Genomic DNA, 22018 nt, shown 5'->3' with positions numbered 1-22018 from the left:
ACAAAGGCAGATTACTCTGAATTTCAGTAATAAATTTACCTCAGTAAAAAGGTATCCATCTTTTGACCACCACAGTGCAAATGATGGTATTTTAGTGGTCTAACAAAGGTTTTGAAATAAATAAATAAATATTAGAAATGAAATCTAAGAATTTGTCTACCACAGTTTATGTTGAATTTCTTTGAAATTGACACAAAATTATCTTTTGAAAAGCATTGTGTTGAAAGAAGATCTTTCTCTATTATTTACATTTGTTAAAAGAACACTCAAAAAGAGCAAATTATAACACGGACTATAGCAAAATAGGGACAGATAACGTATTCAGACCTAGCTGATAACCACAGAAAAAACCCCAGGGAATCTGAGTCAGCTTGATAAAGCATCCTACCGATATTACATACACCATTTAATCCTACCTCAGTCAGGCAGAACTGATTAAGAGACAATCTTCTTTGTAGGTGTGACTTGTGGAAGTGTTCTCTATATTTCCTTCAGCATCAGCCTGACCTAGTTTTACACGGCATTGTAGGAAACCAGGAACATACAACTAGCTGTCTTTGCCCTAGCTGGGGGAGAACAGCCAGTAGCTGGAGGGGTTCAGCTACTTACAATCTGGCCACAGATGCAAAGAACATTTGATTGTCTTAAAAAGCAACTGATTCACTGAGTTTGGTGGACTTCTTTTGTTTTAGTCATCAGTAGCTCTCAGTGCCTCTCTGGGCTCAGAGTACATTGTAACATACTCACCATCATCTGCTGAATGTGAAATATTTCGGCTCCAGTGGCAGAGAGGCGGTTTGGAATTGAAATATCAAGAAAAGCTCCAGGAAGAGTGCTTGGTCCAGCATTATAAATCTGTAAGAGAAAAAATGAATACAAATAAAATTACATACTTGACTTCTCATAAATGGGAAACTACTGTATATTCAGAGCTGGGAGTACAGGTAAATTTGAAGAAATACAAGTATTTTGCAGGTTTTTCAATGCCTTCAGACTAAGACTTCTTTTTCAAGAGTCAGAATGAAGTCAAAGGATTAGCTTACCTAACAGTCTTCAGGCACAGCTCACATATCAAAGGAGAAGCAGTTTTGCAGGATAATTACCAGCCATCAATACAAACAGTATCTTTTATATACAGAGACACTGCTAGTACACTGAATGTTTTGGTAATAAAATCTTGAAGGCTATAAGAAATATTACTGTCTCAGTTAACATTCTCATTTCCATCTGTTAACCACTGCATGATATTCTGCATGTGTTTTCCTTACAGAGCAGAAGCCAAACAATTACTGTGACTACTGGACTGTGGGTTTTCTGAATGAGTTGCCAGGAAATGCATGTGAACAACTTCCATTCCAGTTCTGGCATTTTCAATAAATTACACTTTTAGTGGAAAATATTAGCTTTCTACCACTCCCTGGCCCCCAAAATTTCAACAAAAGCTCAAAGAGTTTCCCATCCTCCACTGAAATGTATCCAGTGAAAATTCTAAAATTTATGGAGTTTTGCTGAATGGAAATAATCCATGGAAAAAAATTCAATTAAAGTAAGTTTTCATTTGTATCTATGTTTTTTTATTAGGAAAAATATTTTCTGGTTCTTTCTAACAACACAAATATAAATGCATTAAAAAACATTAAAGTAAAAACATGAAACCCATTAAGATATTTATCCACAATGAGATACTACTGTGAAAAGATGTATCATGCAGTTGTTAATTGTGAAAAGTACAAATATTAAAACCAATAGGTTTTCATTCTTCAAACACTGTTTATATTTGAAGAAATGCCTGACTGATAAACAGAACTGGTTTACAATGCCAAATCCTCCTCACAAAGGCCCTGAGGCTCCAGGCAGGGGGAGAAATCCCATTAGAATGCAGTATGATAAATGCTGCATGAAATACAAACATAGTGTTTCGTGTTAGACATTTTAAAAACTTTGATTATCTCACTAGGATCAGATATGATTTATTGCAGAAAAGGCATTTTCTGTTTCCTTGTTCATATTTGATCTATTAGAGATTTTCACACATATAAACTGCTATAAAGGCCCATATTTTTGTAACTCATCTCTTTCTCTTGGTTAAGGAACTATTCTTTTTCTCCATCTGGAAAAGTTAAATATTTGGCAGGAAATAATTAAGAAAAGAGTGATACAAACAATCCTTTGCCTATTGTGAACTACATTTCTCTCTGATACACACAGTTATAACGTTTACCCCATTATTGGAGAGCAGATGCGTGACTTGTTATGGTATAATTTTCAACTTCTGTATGGAAAAAATATTACTATTGCATCTGCTAAGTGTGTGCATGAGAGACAAGAGCATTTGGTAGGACAAATGGTGGCACTGCCAACACATAGATTCTCTCTCCCTTCCCTGTTATCACTTTGCTTTACTGAAAATATTTATCTAGTTAAAGCATCAGTGCATCCATTCTTCATCTGCATTAACCAATCACTACGTATGAGGAGGAGGAAGGGAAGAAGACCTACAAACCCTCAAGAAGGAAACCAGAATCACAAGAATTAATAGCCTGGTTCACAAAAGCTTTTATGTCCTGAAATACTCCTTTCAGTCCTTCAATAAATAGCTAAGGGCACTGTATGCAGTGGGGGCTTAATTGCTGTGGATTGCAATCTGTCCATGGAGGCAGACGTTATTTGTTGTAAGCTGAGTTTTCAGCCTAGGAAAACAGAAAGAAAAAAGACAAAACACTATTTTTCACAATAAATAAACCTACCTCTGCATGGCTTATCATTCCCTAGTCCCATCTAGCGGTCAAAAAGGATTTGTAGGGCTTGTAATAGATGCAGTTACACCAGTGAAACACAACGCCAGTTAATGTTGGCCACATCACAAGAGTTTCTTATAATAATCCATTCATATATTTTGCCACATCAGGAACCCATCTAACTGCCTTGTGAAGTATAATATATAAGTAACACTTGAATAATGCTAAGATGCTATGAGGTATTTATTGAAAGCTTCTCATACGTGTCTTTGTGATGACACTGTTGAGTCAGGGATGGAAGGAAGGCTCCAGTCTTCAGGTAGATCAGAAGGCAAAAGCATTTAAGGAAAATAGTGGGTCTTCTTATAATGTGACTTGCTAAGGTGATACTTGATTGGTCTCAAAGTAGAAACACCTCACAACATTGGTGAACTATGAATAGCACATTTTGGACAACCATATCTATAAACAATGGTTACAGAAAGAGAGATAATAATTGTTTTAATTCTTTTGTCTAAGTTTCCCACAGCTTCTACACAGCTTCCCAGGATTTTCTTGGGAGAACCATGTCTCTCTGTGTTCAGAGGATATGTAATTACTACATTTAGTGTCCTTATCTCTTCCCTATACTGTAATCAGTAGTGTTATAAATATTTTCATGTTGGGGCATTTAGCAAGCCCGAATCCCTAGCACAGATGTGTATTTGTTCTCTTGGATAAAGGCTGCTCACTCCTTTGTTCAATGACCGTGCCACTAAAAGAATTACTCCTCCACTTTTAACCTGTGGCTTCATCCAAGATGTGGCACTTGAACAACTAGGGCTCTTTACCCAGCATGTGAAAAAAGGTGAAAGAGAAACAAACAGTAGGAGCTTTTTTCCCTATGGAAGTGAGATGCCATGTTTGCAATTCCTGTCATAATATATTCAGATAAAGGACATATGCCATCCCTGCATGCTGTAAATATGGTATCTAGTCAAGAATGCATTGTACAGCATTGTAGCGGGATGCTCTGCCTGAGTGGGGGTAAAACAGCTCCAACTAAATCCTATTTGTGAAAGTTACCCATGATGGATGGAGAAGGGTAGTCATGCTGACTTTAGTGTTAAAGACTGCTGAGGCTTGTGAGAAATGGATTTGTAAGGGAATCTCAAAACCTGACAGAAAGCTCACACAGTCTTGTACCTCTGTATGCAAACATTGAGATAAGGTGTGCTGACTTAGGCAGACCATGGAACAGAGATGAGATTGTTGAGAGAGAGATTGAACTAGACAGAAGTTTCAACAAGTTTCAAAATCTGGCCTTGCAAAAAGATCAGATATTTTAGAGAACTGGAACTATGAAAGATGCATTGTAGCAGGACCACATGGGGTGAAAATATAGGTGATTGGTGTTAGAAGTATTAGCAGCATTGTGTGGCAAAAGCTAATAGGCTGAAAAACATTTATAAGGTATTCTAACCAGGAAATAGATTGGCTTCTGATATAATGACGTTGAGTTTTACATCTCTTATGTCTCACCCTTCAATAAGACTGATAAGGGAATAAAATCTTTTAAAATGCCTCTCAGTTGCCCTGTCTCTGAAAAGCAGGGACTACCAACAGACATTGACTCATCAATCCCAAATTTAAGCATTCAGAAAGCATTTCCTGACAAAAACTGGTACCAGTGAGGATGTGACAGGCAATGTTCCTGATAAAGGAATCAAGTGATAGTACAGATAACTAGTCTAAAGCTGCTGAGCTGGCACAGCTAGCCTAGAAACACATGAGTGACAGTTGATCAGTTTATACTACAAAAGCTCAGTCCCATTTTTTATCAGCATGGATTTCTAACACACCACTTCCAGAAGAGAGTCTGGAGATTCTTCCCTTGAGTGGCGATGTCTCTCAAGGTTTCTCCTTGAGCAAAAGAGATTTCCCCACAGTTGTTGGTATGAGCGAGTACACCTATATAACCTTCAGATGAAAACTGTTGACCCAGTTCAGGCTAGGACTGGATCCAGTTGCACCTAGATTCCTCTCTGAGAAGAAGTTTAGAAAGCAAGGGAGTCCTTTCTGAACCTCATAACTCAACAAGAGGGTCTTCTTTATAAACCTTGTCCAAAGCTTCCATTCTGCCCATGACTGTGAAGCAAAATCATGCACAAAAGCCCTTACCATACTCAGAGTAAAATAGATACAAAACAAGAATGTGCTGTCAAACAGGAAAGCAGTCAAAATAAGGATGAGTTTTACCTGCAGTGTGAAGTTGAGAGACTGGAAAAGGCATTCATGGTTTTCCAACTGAACAAAGTTGGAAGCTGCCACAGAATCACCGTAGAAAAATGAAGTAGGGAAGACTTCTCTGTAAGACAAAGATACAAATTTAGTAAGCTGAATTTGTGACCAAAATGAAATATATTTGTGTCTAGCTGAATTGCACCCCTTCCTTTCTAGTCATGTGAAATTCTATGGGACCATTTTACATTACTCTATTTTTTGTGATTTGATTTGCTTTTGGCAACATAGTTAGACTACACAAGCAGCATCTCAACTGACATGGGCTAAAATCCCACCAATGAATCAGATGTCTTTTAATTATTCAACCTTTTTTCTCGTTTCCTATCACAAATCCTCCTTTTTGGAGTCCCCTGGCATGGTTGATTTGCTCAAGTCCCGTAGCTTGGATTAACATGGGAAATCATTGCACTACCAAGTTATTCTGAAGAAATAGTTTCTAAGAGGAATACTTTAAGTTGCATATTCACTAAAGTAACATTTCAATTTTATTTAACATTTACATAGCATTTCAGGAATAAACAGTTAATTACCTAAGTTTTACTACCTTTATTATTAAGCAGATTATTAAAGGAAAGATTAGAGGGGGATAACCTGCTTTCAACTAGAGTAGAGCAGTTCAAGTTTCTTTAACCATTCTGATCATCTAATCACACAGTAAAATGCAGTAGGATTTTATCAGAAATTACTTGGAAGCACAACACAGTACCTAAAAATACTACAGAAGATGACTAAGAGTGCTTTAAGCATCCTTTATGTCTTCTTTCAATCTCGGGCTTCTCCACTATCTGGAAAGGGTCCTGGTGTAATTTCAGACAAACCTTAGTCCTCCCTACTGCCAAAAACTCTGCTTCCTTCCCAGGTTTTCCTTTGGAATCAGAGCACTTTGAGACAGGATTTTAACCCTGTTTAGGTACATTTCCTTTTTTCCTGCCTGCATCTTGTGCCAGCGATTGCTAGGGGAAACAGTGAAAGACAGATTTTCTCCTCCCATTTACAGCGTTATGCCAGAAGGCTTCTCCCAAATATGGTACAAGCCATTCTGGGCTATTTATAACCAGGAATGAAGTTTGCTCCTCTAGATTCAAATATAGGACAATTAAACTAATAAAACAAGCTTCAAAAATATACTGTCCAAAAAGAAGAATATTACTAATATTACTATGCCTAGGAATGTGCCCTCCAATAAACCCAACTTTTCTCTGGCTGCTTGATTTTTCTGTGAACTTCAACTAACTAAGGTTTGTCTATAAGAAAGAAAAATATAATCCACACAGGCACTTAGGTGGGGCTTATAAATTCAGAAGCCTTGTGCTTTAAAAAAGTACATTCTGAAGAAGAGAAACAAATTTTTTATTATGTTTTGGCACGCAGTATTCTCTAGGTAATGAACAGAGATCTAAAGACACAGATGAATGCATTCATATCTGTAAAGCTGAATAAAAATCTGTATCAAAGCATCAAGAAACAAGAGTTCAATTTCTAAGGAATTTGTAACAATGAAAGCATCGAAAAACTTCCAGAGCATGCTGCTGAGATTGTACTCTCAATACAGAGATTTTTGTCCTTGCTAGTCATCTTATGAGGTTTGACAGTGCACTTCCTTTCTCTGAGCAGGCTCAAACAAACCTTTTATCCATTCTGACTGCTGTGGTAGTAATTCAGGATTTTATTTCTATCCAACAGGATGAGCTCTATGAGGCAAAACCCAGTCCAGGCCTTGAATGCATTTATTCAGCTTTTCAATCAAATCACATGTCAGTGCAGGTTAACTTTTTTTCTACACATGTAGCATAGTGGTCAAGGGAATATTTGACTTCTAATGATGCCAACCTGCACTGGTCATTTAGACAATACCTGTCATCTGGAGTTTGCCATAGATGAGACACTGACCCTCCGGGGACACTATTGATGAGTTTTTGCTTCCCCAGTTTAGAAATTAATGTCAGCTTTCTCAGTCTACATGAATACTAATTCATCTTTCAGTGACCAGGTCCTCCAATTTCAACTCAAAGCACTGTTTATGCTAAAGAATGACTGACTGTTGAGACTGACCACAAATCTTTCATTCTAGGCTTAAGACTGTGATGCCAAGTGGAAGGGAAGAGCCCCAAGTTCAAAGGCAGGAACTCATACATGTACAGCCTTAGGGAGAGGACACAATGGTTATATGTTATACAAGTATTCCAGTCAAAGGGTGAGAGATGCTCCACAGTTGGTAGTCAGATGCATCACAGACTAGGGAATAGAGGAAATAAGAAAATAAACAGAAGCAGAAGCAAATTCTGTTTGTGTAATTAAACAGAAAGACAAACAGCTAGACTTCACCAATCTCCTTAAAATTCCAGAACATTTGACTGCAACCTTTGGCCTGGTGTCTCTCAACCATTTCCTTAAAGACATGTCCTAAGGAACAAGATGTAGTTTACTTGTTCTTTTTAAATTTAATTTTAACGTCCCATCATATCTACATCATCACTTGAATTTAAACACAATCAATAAAATACCTACTATAAATGTGATGGTAACTAATTAGCATTATTTAGGAAGTAGTGAAAATGAGGTACAGTCTTGAAATTAATAAAATTTACAGATACTGAATGAGATTGTCTTAATGACCAGAGTCTGGGAAACAAGGAAAAAGCAATAGTCTGGCTACATGTAAACAAAGAGAAGAAGACATTCAGATGTTATTCTTAGGATGATGCTGCTGCTGATTATTATTGTTGTTGTTTTTGTTTTCATTTGGTGATTGATACTTACCCATTGATGGATGAGTCCACCTCATGCATCAGGGGCACAGACAGGATTAAAGTATTATCATGCAGACATTCAGTGCGTTCTAGGTTTCCACTATGTCAGAAAGGAAAAATAAACATACTGCAAATCGACAGCCTTTGTAATATATCACAGTTTCACAGTCACCATCTCTCTGCCTTGTACTCTGAGCCTCTCTATTTGAGTGATATGAGCTCCTTAAGAAAGTTCCCCCAACCTTGGAGAGGGCACACACAAAAAGCATGAGCTTTGTGGCTGTGACATGAACAGGCTCATAAAAAAAAAAAAGTATATTGGAACAAGGTGTGAATTCAAATGTCTGTGGGAAACTACAGCAGCCATCATACAAAGTGGAGAGAAACAAGAACATTTAGACTTCCATGCAAGGGCTCATTTTCTCCCAGTTTGACCGCATGTCAGATTGTGAGTATCACACCTCACACAGGGTTTTGACTGCACTGTACTATAGCACCAATTTGCTGCCACTGCAAGCAGTTTTTTGGGCAAGACTCTTGTAGTGAACTGGTCATAACCTCTCAGCGATTCCACCCTCTCCCCCTATTCCTGTACTTAGCTGCCAAAATGAAAGCACTTCTACTTTACATTGTGAAAGGCAGTTGCCAGTCACAACCAAACTGAAGAAAGGAAAAACGTGAGTAATTAGCTTTCATTTAAGTCAGTTTGTTTCAGTGTGAATACTTTATGAAGTCTGGGAAAGGTTCCTGTAATGCATGTCTAGCACAAACCTGCAACTATTCTAATTCTAATGATGAGTCTGCTCATTGGGTGACAGCTCAAAACAACAATCTTGAAAGATATGTTACATGTATTTCCAATTTTTTCAGAAGTATTCTGGAATCACTTTTGTCTTGCAGTTCGTTGGATTTACTCACAAATCAAACTGGCAAAACAAAATATATGATCATATTTATTTGAGGACGGTATCACTGAGGCAACAGCAGGCAATAACAAGTGATACCATGCAGATTATGAGTTGCTCAGATTACAGAAATAGACCCTGCTGGCTACATACATGCTTACCTACAGCTCAGCTTTCTGCAACTGACACATTGCCTATGTCTGCTGATAAAATACGGCTCAGATAGAAAACTGCACAAATTTCACCCCTGGGAAAGAACCCCACTTAATAAAAGCTTTTCCCCTGAATACGCTCACACAAGAGTCCAAAATTGAGACATTTCTCATCCAACACAGTACCGAGATACTATGGTGGCACACAGAATAAGCAAGTAGAATTCTAGACAGGGTTCATGGATATGTTCTTATCTGTTTCAAATGGAGTAAAGGTACTGTCAGAAAAGGAGAACACAACTCAGTGAATCTAGCTCTAGAAAAACAGTTCATACCTGGAAGCAAAGAAAAAGCTTTGTTTTTTTTTAAAAAAAAAGCCAAATAGTGTAAAAGAAATATAATGTGATGTTTAATTCTTTCTCCAATTGTTCCAATACTGAACCAGTCTCTTGTCACAGATTCTACTACTGAATTTGCAGCTACACAGGACAGGCTCAGGTAGACACTTGAAAGGCAACACTTGCTTTCCCATGACAGCATGACATAGCTTCCCTGACCAGCTATTTCTGTCAGAATAACTCCAGTTCTGTGTGGAAATAATGCCTTCATCTATGGCAGTCTGACTGCAGCACAGGTACTTTCTCTCAATTTCCTTATAACTGACTTTACCTCAGGGCTCCCTGCAACTCTTGTGGTAGAAAGATTTTGTTACACTCATTTGACAGCAAGGGAATTAAGCAATTTGCCTAAAGTCACAGAGGAAATGAGGATAATCAGCACTGAGAACTGCACTACTCTCTTTGGAGGTTCAGCTCAATCCTTCAAAACATAACTATTCTCTCTCAACCTTCTACAATGAGAAACTTTCTCATAACATCTCTAAGCATGCACTCAATGTGTAACAATTACTGTTTTTTTCTTTGCTCATCTAAAGGCACAGACTAGTACTTCTCATTGGTAGGGCACAGAAATATCAGTGAGATTACAGAGGCAAGTTCTGTGCTATCCAAGGTTGGAAAACACTGGTTGTGCACATTTAAAGCACTGCTGACCCATCTCTGCACTAACTGGCATTCACCTAGCAGATAGTGATGTCTCTGACTGAGAAGCATCACAGGGTCATCTGAACACGTGATGAACATCCGATGGAGAATAAAACTTCGCTAACATGCAAGACATGGTGACGTGTCTCACTTTCATTATCTCACACCAGTCCTATGTGCTGCAGGATCTTGTTTCCACCTACAGCTGCTACTGCAGGGGAGGACTATACCTTGTAAGAGCAGTCACTCAGCAACTGCTACATCTTATCTCTCATCTCTATCTTTTTGTAGAGGTGTCATCCCATTTGGGAGGAGAATTCAGACTGAAGATCCTGATTTGGATACATAAGAATATGAATTTGGCTCATTTACACAGTAAACGGAGGAGGAACTAGTCAAACACCCAACACATCAAAGCAGCAGTTCATGGCCAATGTTAACGCAGCTGCGCATTGGTTCCCATACAGACATTGAAGTGCTTGTTACTGAATCACCCATGCAGTATGCTTCTTCATGGTACATCATCTTAGAAGTCACAAAGCATGTGTCACACCTTTTATCCTGCCCAAGACAAAATGCCTATGCATGCATACTTTGCAACACCCTACTCCAATGCCTACCTGAAGTGCTCTTTGGGAAGTACACTATCTAGATGTTTTCCACAGTCTATCATGGCTCACTGAAGATCCAGAGTGGGGAAAAATAGATACGTGATTTTAGAACCTAACACTGGGATCCTTGACCATCTGATTAAAGCATTTATCTTTTTTGGTTTGCATCCCAGCATGTTTATTTCATTCAAATGCTGGAACAAATGGGTTGGGCTATCTTGTGTTGATCATCAACTGCAGCTGAGGTTGATACATGGTCCAAGAGATAGCCACTGAAACACAAGAGCCTTTCAACTGAGAGAATACAGAATGATCCTTCAGAATGGCAACTGCCTGGCAAAGAAAACCTATGTATGATCCTACCTCATTTTTCAGGAAGCTTTAATACATAGTTCCTCTGCATCACCAAAATACATGCAATTAGCCCCAGTAATTTAACCTAATTTACGTATCTACAGCTAATATAATGTAATTGTCAAACACACGTAATGCACATGGAACAAAGAATATCCAAGTCATCTAGACATATAAGGGTCCCCTTACCTTTGGGCAGTGACAAGGAAGGTAAGCGTTTCTTCCTGCCCAGTCAAATGGCTTGTGTCAAAGATCACATTGAACTCATACTGCGCAAAGAAAAAGCCATATTTAGAGACTCAGCATATTGTTTCAAAATGTATTTATTCTGAAACTTTATTTATATTTTACTGGCCTAATTTTACAAAAGTGGCATATTTTGATATGTGTAAGAGCACTTCTACTGCAAATAACCTTTTAAGTCTTAGTAATTGTGTTTGTCTTCAAATACTATAGAGTTTGGGTTTTCCTTCATTAAGAGAAGACCTTTACTAGAATTGCCATTCAAAGATATTTCTTGAGGAGATCATCTGCCTGGGAATGAGTCTTGCAGAACAGGAGGATCACTACCTGAAACTACGTCTTTATGTTATTTGTTGATTAAGAGATCTTTTGGGGGAATAAAGGCCGCGCCACAGGCCTGCACTTGGAGTCTTGGAGCAAGTGGCTCAAGCTAAAGCAGCATTCAGGACACACATCATAATGGGTGAAAACAGGTGCTAATTTTGAAATAAGAATTTTACTTTGGTGGATTACTTCTCCATGTAATTTTTCTGCCTAACTCCAAAACAGACTTTGGCGAAGTGAAACAGTGTCCAAATCCATTGTAATTTCAATGACATTCTTATATTCTAGATAATATTTTGCTACTGCATGTGTTTTTTCAATTCCATTTAAAATATTTTTTACTTTTTCAAAATAGCACAAAAAAGTCAATTATAAAAACAGAAAACAAAAACTTCTATATTGGGTCAAAGGATACATCAATTCAAATGGAAAGGATTTGCTTTTGAAATGGAAACTTTCTGAAAAATTTCAGACTCATTTTTTTCAAGTCATCCTTAAGTTATTCCTCATTTTCTCACCTTTCTGAGTTGGTCATTTATATAGATCATTTTTGTGGCAGAAAGAACCCATCTGGATTTTTTAATGTGATAGAAGACAAAAAACTCACAGAGGCAACATAAGTAAGACAGAGAGTCCTTTTCTAATTTTTTGCAGAGGAAATATGTAGGTTTTCTAAAGCTGCAACTTTTGCACCATTTTTCAAAGCCATTTTACTGCAGTGCCCAGAGCACTGTCATTGGCCCTGTCTGGTGGGAAAAAGGATAGCTAGTCTCTGTAACTGTGAAAGACTTGGATATCTGGCTTAGCAAGCTAGAGAAAGTATCAATCACAGACATTTAACAGAGCAGTTGGCTTTCCAGCCACTCTTTGAGACACAGGTAAATGGACCAATATTCTGCAAATGCAAATATCACAAAGTTACCCTAGATTTGGATCTCATGAAAGGAAATCCCACACTGCACTTGAGGAAATCTGACTCCAGTAACTCACAAGCAATGCCCAGCTCCTCCTGCAAGAAAACAAAAAGACCATGAGATTACATATTTGGGGGAAAAAGAAGATTGCTAAGAAACACCAACATGATAAAACACTATGAAAATTAAATATTTCTCATCATAGCACTGTGTTGTACTTCCTTATTTCCCATTAGTCAGACCAGCATTGGGAAGAAGACAGCTATAAGAACCTTGCTCTAAGAGATAGATCATAAGGAAATACTGTGTGACTAAACACATTCGAGTCAGGGAGTTAGCCCAAATTCTTGGATAACTCAGTTATTCCCTCCTTGTATTAAAAGAAAGCTTTCAAATGATCAAGAATGTAGATTTTCTAAAGTAGTTTTTCCAGGTACCTGTACCACGAGGAGACAACAGTGTTGGGAGACAGTGACCAAACCATGCGATACACAGATGCAGAAGAGAAAGTTAATCTGGTTCTGGTGACATTCAGTGCCCTGATCTCTTGCCCTGGTCCACAAGACGAGTCATGCTGGTATGGATACTAACCTTTAGTGAGACAATGGCATAGATAAAGTAGAGGAATGAGCATGTCCTCATGCTAAACATTGACTGTGGACAGTCAATAATTCAAATGCAAAATGTTAGAACAGCCCTATCCTGCTTGAGTGGTGACTCCACCACAACAGAAATTCTTCTGGTGAAGGGAGTGTTTCATTGCTCCATAAAATAAGTGCCTAGCTCCAGATGAGCACATTCCCATTACAAGATTATCAGGGAACAGTTTAATACTCTGCCACTGTGGACAAGTTCATCTCACTAAACTTTAGGAGTGTGATTCAGCTCTGGAATCTTGCTTTTAAAAGCTTACACAGCAAGTGACTGCTATGTGTTTTACATGTCACTGTTCCCACGGTAGTAAAAGATGTAGAAAACAGTTCAGCAGACCAAATGCAGATGTTTAATTTAGACTGGGCTGGATACCTCTCTAGGCTCTACTGTTGATTATAGCATCACCCGAACTATAGCTATAACACAATGTGTGCTATAACACAAATACCTAAATTTTAGAGATCTCATTCTATAAATTAATTTTATTCCAGACATGCAGCTGACAATCTCTTTGCTACAGAACATAAAATTTCTTTGACCTATTTTCTCTATTTACTGCAGTTTGCAAAGCTCATGCTCATGTACATTTCCTGAGTTACTTCAAATATGCACTTAAAAGTTACATTCTCAGCTGGAACAAGAACGAGTGGAAGGAGCTTCTTGAACCATGCACTTGGGTTATAGGCATCTCCAGGAAATGCCTTTCTGTCTTCCACATTCTGACCTAAGCACAACATTAGTGCTCTACAGATATTTAGCTTCAAAACCATGGTTCAAATCAGGGCACATATTTCTAGAAAATGACAGATCAAATACTATCTTTCTTACCTGACTCGGACAGTATTTCACTGGTTTCATGAGAAGCAAAAATAATGTAAGGAGAAAAATCAGTGCACACCTTGAGATATCTAATGGAGTGACATTACTGCAATACTACTATAATGCCAGAGGAGTGGCCTTCCCATTCAGTTTCTCTATGAATTTGTTTCCTTGCAATCTTTATTAGACTTCCATTTCTGGAAATATGAAAGATGGCACTGCTTAGCAAATCAAATATCTAGCTTCAGTAGTACGGAGCTACCATCCACATATGTGTTAGATTTTCTCCTCAAAAACAAACACAAAATAGTAAAACAAGTGCTTCATGGCAAAACATCCCTTTCACTAGCCTTTTCCTCTCAGGAATCTGGAAGGTTCTCCAGTTTTATGAGAGTGATCGAGAGAACACAAAGTCTGGGCAGCTGCATAAACAAATGAAACATTTCACACCTGTTTGAACCAAAAACATTCTCAGTTCTGGGTCATTCAAATGTCCCTTGCTAACTGGGGCAAACGATGAACTCTCTTCCATCAATGCCTAGCCTGTGGTCTGTCAAGAAGTGTTTCTAATTACATAGCTGTCCAGTATGGTGACAGTGACCAGACAGACCCAAGAAACTGTCTCCTCTCCTCAAGGCCATATCCCTTCAGAGATGTAAAAGACCAGGATAATTGAGAGAACCTTCATACTATTAACAGAAGAAGAGCACTCCTTCTTCATTTTGCACATTGATGCCTTTACAGACCAGACAGCTGGCAGGCAGATGCCCGTGGTTTTATTGCCTGTAAAAGGAAATTACATGATAATGTTGAATTCACTGGTTTTGCTTATTGTTGCTTGGAAAAGTTTAATGAATGCAGGAAAATTTACTTGAATGACTTTCTGGCTTCATTAGCATACTGTCCAGTTTAATGATTAATATTAATACTACATTACTGAAGTTCAGAGTGGAGAGTATGAAAATGTTATTCTCTGAGAGGGTGGTCAATCAGCAACAGGCTCTCCAGGAAAGTGGTCAGGGCACCAAACCTATCCGAGGTCAGAAAGTATCTGGACAATGCTCTAGGTTATATGGTTTTATTAGGGAGTCCCATGAGGAGCAGGGAGTTGGATTTAGTGATCCCTATGGGTCCCTTCCAACTTGAGTGATTCTAGTCATGGCATACAATAAAACTTTTCAATGCTAGGAAATAGCAGAAATGAGTTTGGCTTCATCATACTGGTTCAGCCTCCCACAAATTTATAAATTAAAGGCTACCCAGAAAACTTTTCCAATGGACTTGTTGCCTTGCTCTGTGATTAAGATGGAGAAGCTCAGCTAATGAGTAAATATTTTGGTTTTCCTTCACTGCTCACTGTTTAGCTTCAGGCTTCAATTTCAGTGTGCTGTTCTGGAGGGAGAGAAAATTCTTTCTTTATGTGTTTTCCTATGGTGGTCAGCTCTCTAAACTCAATTTTCTCAGTGTTCCAGGAGGCTGAATGGTTGGTGCTGTCTTATCTTACAAATAGGGAACAGCAATGCAACTCAAGGCTTACAGAAACTGCAGATACCACTTCTTGCTGATGGATGTGAGGTCATGCTTTTGATGAGGAATGCTTCTCTATGATTATACAGCCCATTTGAAAAACTCAGCTTACTGCATGAGCTTCATAGCAGTTCCTAGTTTGCATAGAAAATATCACCAAAAGGGTTGGCTGTTTCACTTCCAACAAGACAGTGTGAAGCTTTATCTCGAAAACTTTCTTTCTGAAACATTTCAGAGTGTTACATACTCTTAGTCAATCAGATAAATAGTCAGATAATTAGTCAAATAACTATATTATGACTTCATCGCAAATGTTGATCTGGTTATGAGAAATACGAAGCTCAGGCTGGCTCACAGTCTGTCTCAAAGTTCTTTACCACAGAAAAGATAGGTTCTTCATCATTATAACATGAGCAATGAAACACACAAGTTCAAGACATTGAAACTTCCTCAGCCACATCTTGACTTACCATTTTCAAATTAGACCCCATATGGGTTTTTTCCCCAAGTGAGTTTTGCATACCTGGTATGGGATGACTTACTGGCTAGCCAGTACAACCTGACCATTCTCTCTCTCACTTATATCCAACCAAAACCCTCCAATCTTCCTGAGCCTGATCTGGCAGTTCATATAATTATATTTGGGGTTTATTTCTCCCAACATCATTCATTTCTTCCCCAAAGGTAGAACAACTCCTCTGAACTGATGTTGGCCTTGGCACCAATCCAGAGTCATCACTTCACTTCCTCAACTTTCTCCCCACTCATCTCCACCCATGACTGGTTGCAGGTTCCTTGCCTAAAACATCTCCTTATGTAATCTTCCCCAGCCCATTATCTGCCCTTCAACACTGCTACTCCAATACCAGGCTTTTATCTATCTGACAACTCTTCTACCATATTATGACTATCAGCAAAAGCAAACATTCATATAAGTACAGGTAATTTGTGTCATTTTGCATTCACCATGTTCTCACAGAGAAGGTGTGAATTCAACTATTCTAACATTCATTTATGACCTGTTAGCTCATTGCTTCTCTAAGCGCACAACCTATGAGTAGATACTGCATCTGCAACGTCACTAAAGAGATGCAACAGAACAATACGAAACGTGAAAAGGATATTCCAGATGTGGCTCTCAACAGAAAGTGATATTAATTTGTGAACTTAAGGTAATTTATGTATTGTGTTGAATACTGCTGAATATCTGTGCTAGAGTTCACATCATACTTCTAAAAACTGTTCTGATTACCTGTTATTTCTTAAGGAACTTTTGATTAAAACCACCAATGAAAGGCATTGAACCTTCATTAAGGAATTATTAAAATAATCTGTATATTTTTAAAATGGAAAAAACCTCAAGTTGCTAGAAAATACATTTGCCAGCAGTTTATATTTCTCTTTCCTTAGCTATACTCAAATTAAAGGTCTTTTTATATTGTTGTTTAAACTGAAAAAATCCTCCTCACAAATCTTGGGTACTAGCGCATACATTCCAGAACTGATGAGAAAATGTCCTGGAAGTCTTGTGTTGTTGGCAGAACACTCCTGTTTTGAAGATGTTGAAAATTTACTTAACTTGTTCAGATTTTTTCTTGTGATGCTGCTTGTTTTCCAAGGGATACAAAATCAGAATAACAAGAGTGAATTCCGAGGAACCCTGCATCTGTTGTCAGAGACCACACTCTTGTAACTGCTTTCCTTGTTGTTAGTAGTTTTCTTGTTCTATGGTGCCTGTTTGTGAACCAGTGCACTTAACATTACAGAGGATCATGAACAGTATCTTCATCCAAGAGGTCTTAAGATAAATTTCCTGAGAAAATATCACAAGAGAGGATTACTTGCACTGTCCACCTCATGCTATGCTAAGTCTCAAAAATTAAGTACTATGCATCTACCTACTATATCCTCTCTGGATAGACTTTATAACTATATAGACTTTATAACTATCCCCACTAGCTATTTGGAAATTCTCTGACCTGCACCAAAGGTAAAGGCACTGGGAAAATTTGCTAAATTTGTACCATGTTTTATTCTCATCACGGATCCTGACTAAAAGGCATACTTATTCCTCAGTAATTTCAATGTGAACTTTTTGTGAGAAGGGATACTTTCCCAAATGAGAATTTAGATGAACATCTGGATGTTTTGTTCCACACAACAGGAAAATTATATAGACCTGCATTTTAAGACCTTCTTACTTTTGGGAGATATCACAAAATATATGTCTGCTCACAGCTAGTAATCTGCTTTCTACATACCTGGCTTGCAAAGCTGGGTAGAACAAACATATCAGGACCCTAAAATAAAGACTCATCTCTTTGATAATGTTTGAAATGATTCCTTCAAATCACTCTTCATGATCTTGGTCTAAGCCCTTCAGTTGTGCTATCAACAGCTCATGGGTTTCTCATTTGTTTGGAAAGCAAAATTTTTATTTTGCTCCTACTTACCTCTCCCTGCCTCCACTGAGGTGTTAAGGATATAAAGATGTACCAATTAACTTAACAGCCACCTCCTGAACATACTAATGTACTTTCTTTCCACAGCAATTGAGGTAAAAAAGAATGCGGTGAGAGTTATCCACATATGTAGTCCAATTAGGGATGCCTGAGCTCATAAAAGACTGGGGATTTTTTTTCAAATAAAAGGTCTGGCTCTGACTGTTTCCTTATGATTGACAACAAGTACAGCTCAGAGTAATTTAATCGTGGAGGGCCCCTCATGCACATACAGCTTAGTTGTTCTAATACAAAATTCCAGAGATACCACACTTTCCTCTAAAATAGTGCTTTGTAGGATATTTTAAAACTGCAAGAACACAAAGAGGATTAGTGGTATTACTGACTGGGATCCCACTGGCACTATGCAAGAATTCAAGATCATCTGAAATCACTGCAATGGTGTGTCTGATCTACCTCAGATACTTCATAGAATTTGCTCTGATTATCATCCTCGAAAGCCCTTTAAGCCTCTCTTTTCTTCAGATAACTAGCAGTCTGATGTCTGCTTTGTGTTTTTGTCAGCAGTATTCTCTGGTAACTGAGCAGACAGTATTTCCTCCATGTTTCTGGGCTGGACCTTGCCAGCACAGTCCTTCCCCAACTCCAATCCACAGCCAACGCCAAAGGCAACAGAAATTCACTTTTGCTTGGAAATCTCAGTATCTCACAAACTGAGCTTGCAGCTTTGGGGTTTGGTTTTTCTTCTTTTGCTCATCTGTTTCACGAGTTTCAAATGCACTAAGCCTTCAAAAAACAACTGCCATCAGTACCCGACTCTCTCAGCACTTCACAACCCATGGATTGGACAGGGGGGAAGCACAGGGAGAGCTGTGCACAGTGTCAGGATGCACTGCTTCTCTGAGGCCAGCTTCTTAGGCAGTGGAGATAGTACTCAGTGGTGGCATCAGGCCACCTGGAAAAGCCACAGTGTCTCTCGTAAGCAGTGAGTATATATTGCAAGCTGGGGAAAAAAATCATCCTGTTACTGATAGTAACTCTGAAGATAGACTGCAGTAGTTAGCACAGGTGGCTGTAGCTGATAAAGCAGTCATGGGTCTAGGAAATATTTTCATATGAATTTCAAGGAGTTTCTCTCAGAGTGAAAATCCCATGAGTTCTGTTCCACTTCATGGAAATATAGTTTACTTGGCAACTTCAAGCAAGCACTTTGTGGTTAGAAGCTCTTCTGTGTATAACTCTCCACTTGCCAAAGCAAAGTGGGTGACAGAATCATTCAAAAGGAGGAAAAAGATATTCATGATGGAAAGAAATTAAGATGGCTTTACTATTTTAACATAACAGCTCTGGATCTCAAGCTTCAAACATTTATTCCCTTGTAAGTAATTTCCAAACACAGGTGGAATGCAAGTAACAATGTGAATCATATGAAGGCCAAGTCAATGATAAACCCGTATCAATAGCAACTATAATTTAATATAGTTAAACGTTACCTGATAGAAAAAATATTACAGAGAGGGAGTTATAGACTCAATACAGACTTGCTTATCAAGACCTTGTAATGAAACTAGCATTTATCTAACCTCTTGAATGCAATGATTAAAGAATATTGGATATCACGTCAAATTATACAATGGAATAAAAGTATAATTTGTGTGTACCATAAAGGTCTGTTTTAAAGATGTCACAGGGACTGAAGGTCTTCCTTTATTTTTAACACATAGATATTCTCCTAACAAGCCACATCAAGAAATATGAATGTCTATACTATAAATTCTGTGAACTGCTGTTTCACCAGTTGACCCTTGCCATCTGAATGCTTAACGAGCAAGCAAAACTACATACCTGAGTATGCTGACATTCACATAACCAAATCTTCATATGAAGATATGGGGCAGTGGGGCATCTGGATCTGTATACTAATAATAAATTGATCCTTTGATTCATCACCAGAAAATAAACTTGAAAGGAGGCTGGGGAACCACAACAGTTGTTTCATAAAAAGAACTAGAGAGGAGAATGAAGTTTCCTTTGGCATTAGGGAGAAATTTCCTGCCCTATTCCATGATCTCAGTAGTAAATGCTGTAGGCACATCCCACTCTGAAACCCAGCAACCCTGACTTGAAACATCTTGGATTTGCTCCTTATTTTGAGAAAATGGCTATTTCTGTATGATTAATTAAAGCCTCTTACCTCTCCTTCTCATCCCTGGATGGAACCTATTTTATAGATATCTTACTGATCCCGGCCAACACAGCAAATATTTGAGTAAAAAGGGAAAGACAAAAACTTTTCTATTTACTAGATACTTCCAACTGTCTCTCACTCACAAACTTTTATCTTAACTTGTGAAAAGCTATTGCAGCAAATTTTTAAAGCATAGCACCTCAGAAGCTGAAGAGACAGCATAAATTGTTCATTCAGCTCAAGTGATTAAGCCCCAAAACAATTTTCAGAAACAGTCAACAAAACCAATCATTATTTTTGTTCCTCCTATCTTTCAAGGGATGTGCCGGAACTGCACATGGGGTGGATGTGGTGCATGTGGTGGAACTGTAAGGAGAAATGGGGATCTGGTGCCACAGTGAGAAGCTCCTGCCACACTCTCATTTTAACAGACCAATTAGACGTACATTGACTTTCACTGTACTACGCAGCTAAGTATTTCTTTTTTCTGCTTGCTGAGAACTGCTGAACTTAATTTTTTGAAGAAAACAATACAGGAAACATCATCAAGATACATTGTCCCCATAGAGCTGTTAGGTCAGCTGACTCTCATTTACTGTGAGGATGGCCACATTTCAACTATGCTGTTTGGCCAGGATTGACTCTATGACCCATTCCCATATGTGTTAATGTACAGCTACACATTTCTCCACTATGGAAAGTACTTAGAATCATAGAATCATAGAACCATTAAGTTTGAAAAAGACCTCTGATATAATCAAGTCCAACCTTTGGTCAAAAAGCCATCTGGTTGACTAGACATATTAATAAGTGCCACATCCAGCTGTTTCTTGAACATCTGCAGGGATGGTCATTCTACCACCTCCCTAGACAGTCCATTCTAATGTTTAACAGCTGTGAAGAAATTCTTCCTGATGTCCAACCTGAACCTTCTCTGGCACAGCTTGAGGCATTTCCTCCCATCCTGTTGCTGATCTCCTGAGAGAAGAGTCCAACCCTCACCTCCTTCCAGGTAGTTGTAGAGCGTAATAGGGTCACCCCTGAGACTCCTTCTCTCCAGACTAAACAACCACAGCTCGCTCAGCCACCTTTCATAAAATGTGCTCCAGACCCTTCAAACAGCTTTGTTACCCTTCTCTGGACATGCCCTTTCTTGTAATGAGGGGCCCAGAAATGGACACGATTTGAGATGTGGCCTCAGCAATGCTGAGTACAGGAGGACAATCACTTTCCTGGTCCTGCTGGCCAAATTTTCCCAGGATAGCTCAGGATGCCATTGGCTTTTTTGGTCACCTGAGGACACACTGGCTCATGTTCAGATGCTGTCAAACCAGCACCCACTGCCCATTTTCCTCTGGGCAGTTTTCCAGCCACTCTTCCCCCAGCCTGTAGTGATGCATGGGGTTGTTGTGACCCAAGGAAAGGACTTGGATCTTGATGTCAGCCCATCAATCCAGCCTGTCCAGAACCCTATGAAAATCCTTCCTACTCTCCAGCACATCAAAACTCCCTCCTAATCTGGTGTCATCCACAAATTTACTGAGGGTGCACTTATCCTAGGTTACAATATTCTATTCTCATCTTCAAGAGCTGCTGAAGCCAGGAGGGGCATCGTTTTTCCTTATCTCCTGTTAATGAGCCCATCAATGTCTTGCCTCATGACTCAGAGATAACTCCCTCTGGAAGCCATTTCTGTTCAAGGGGAAATCAAGGACCCACAGCATGATTCAGAATGATTTCAGCCCATTGTGAGATGCTCTGCCCGGGGGGGAGGAGCTAAGCATCCCCACCTGGATATAATCTGGGTTTTGGGACACAACTAGCAGCCCTTACCCACTGGTTTCAGAGGACAAGAGCTACCAGATCTTTTCTACAGGATCACCACTTCAACAAGACCATTTCATCTGGACTGCTACCACCACCCTAACTAGCAGGGTGTCAGGTTGTATTCTGACACTGTCAGTGGTTTTTCTTTTGTATTATTGCATGTAATTTTTTTCCCTTTTCCTAATGAATTGTATTTCTGACTTGGAGTCTCTTGCTGGTTTTGC

General features: G+C 38.8%; 1 protein-coding gene across 1 annotated transcript in view; it reads right to left on the bottom strand.

Moving 5' to 3' along the window:
- Positions 1-22018, bottom strand: part of ITGA9 (integrin subunit alpha 9) — a 245768-nt gene that overhangs the window by 74180 nt on the left and 149570 nt on the right. Inside the window, exons 19-23 of the mRNA XM_036406156.1 lie at positions 12326-12412; positions 11026-11105; positions 7782-7871; positions 4977-5085; positions 748-855 (exon numbers count right to left, since the gene is read on the bottom strand). Of these exons, the coding sequence (XP_036262049.1) occupies positions 748-855; positions 4977-5085; positions 7782-7871; positions 11026-11105; positions 12326-12412 (474 nt within the window). The remainder of the gene's footprint in view (positions 1-747; positions 856-4976; positions 5086-7781; positions 7872-11025; positions 11106-12325; positions 12413-22018) is intronic.

This window comes from Molothrus ater, chromosome 1 (genome assembly GCF_012460135.2).
Source record: "Molothrus ater isolate BHLD 08-10-18 breed brown headed cowbird chromosome 1, BPBGC_Mater_1.1, whole genome shotgun sequence".
Classification (NCBI taxonomy): domain Eukaryota; kingdom Metazoa; phylum Chordata; class Aves; order Passeriformes; family Icteridae; genus Molothrus; species Molothrus ater.
This window is presented reverse-complemented; position numbering and strand designations above follow the sequence as displayed.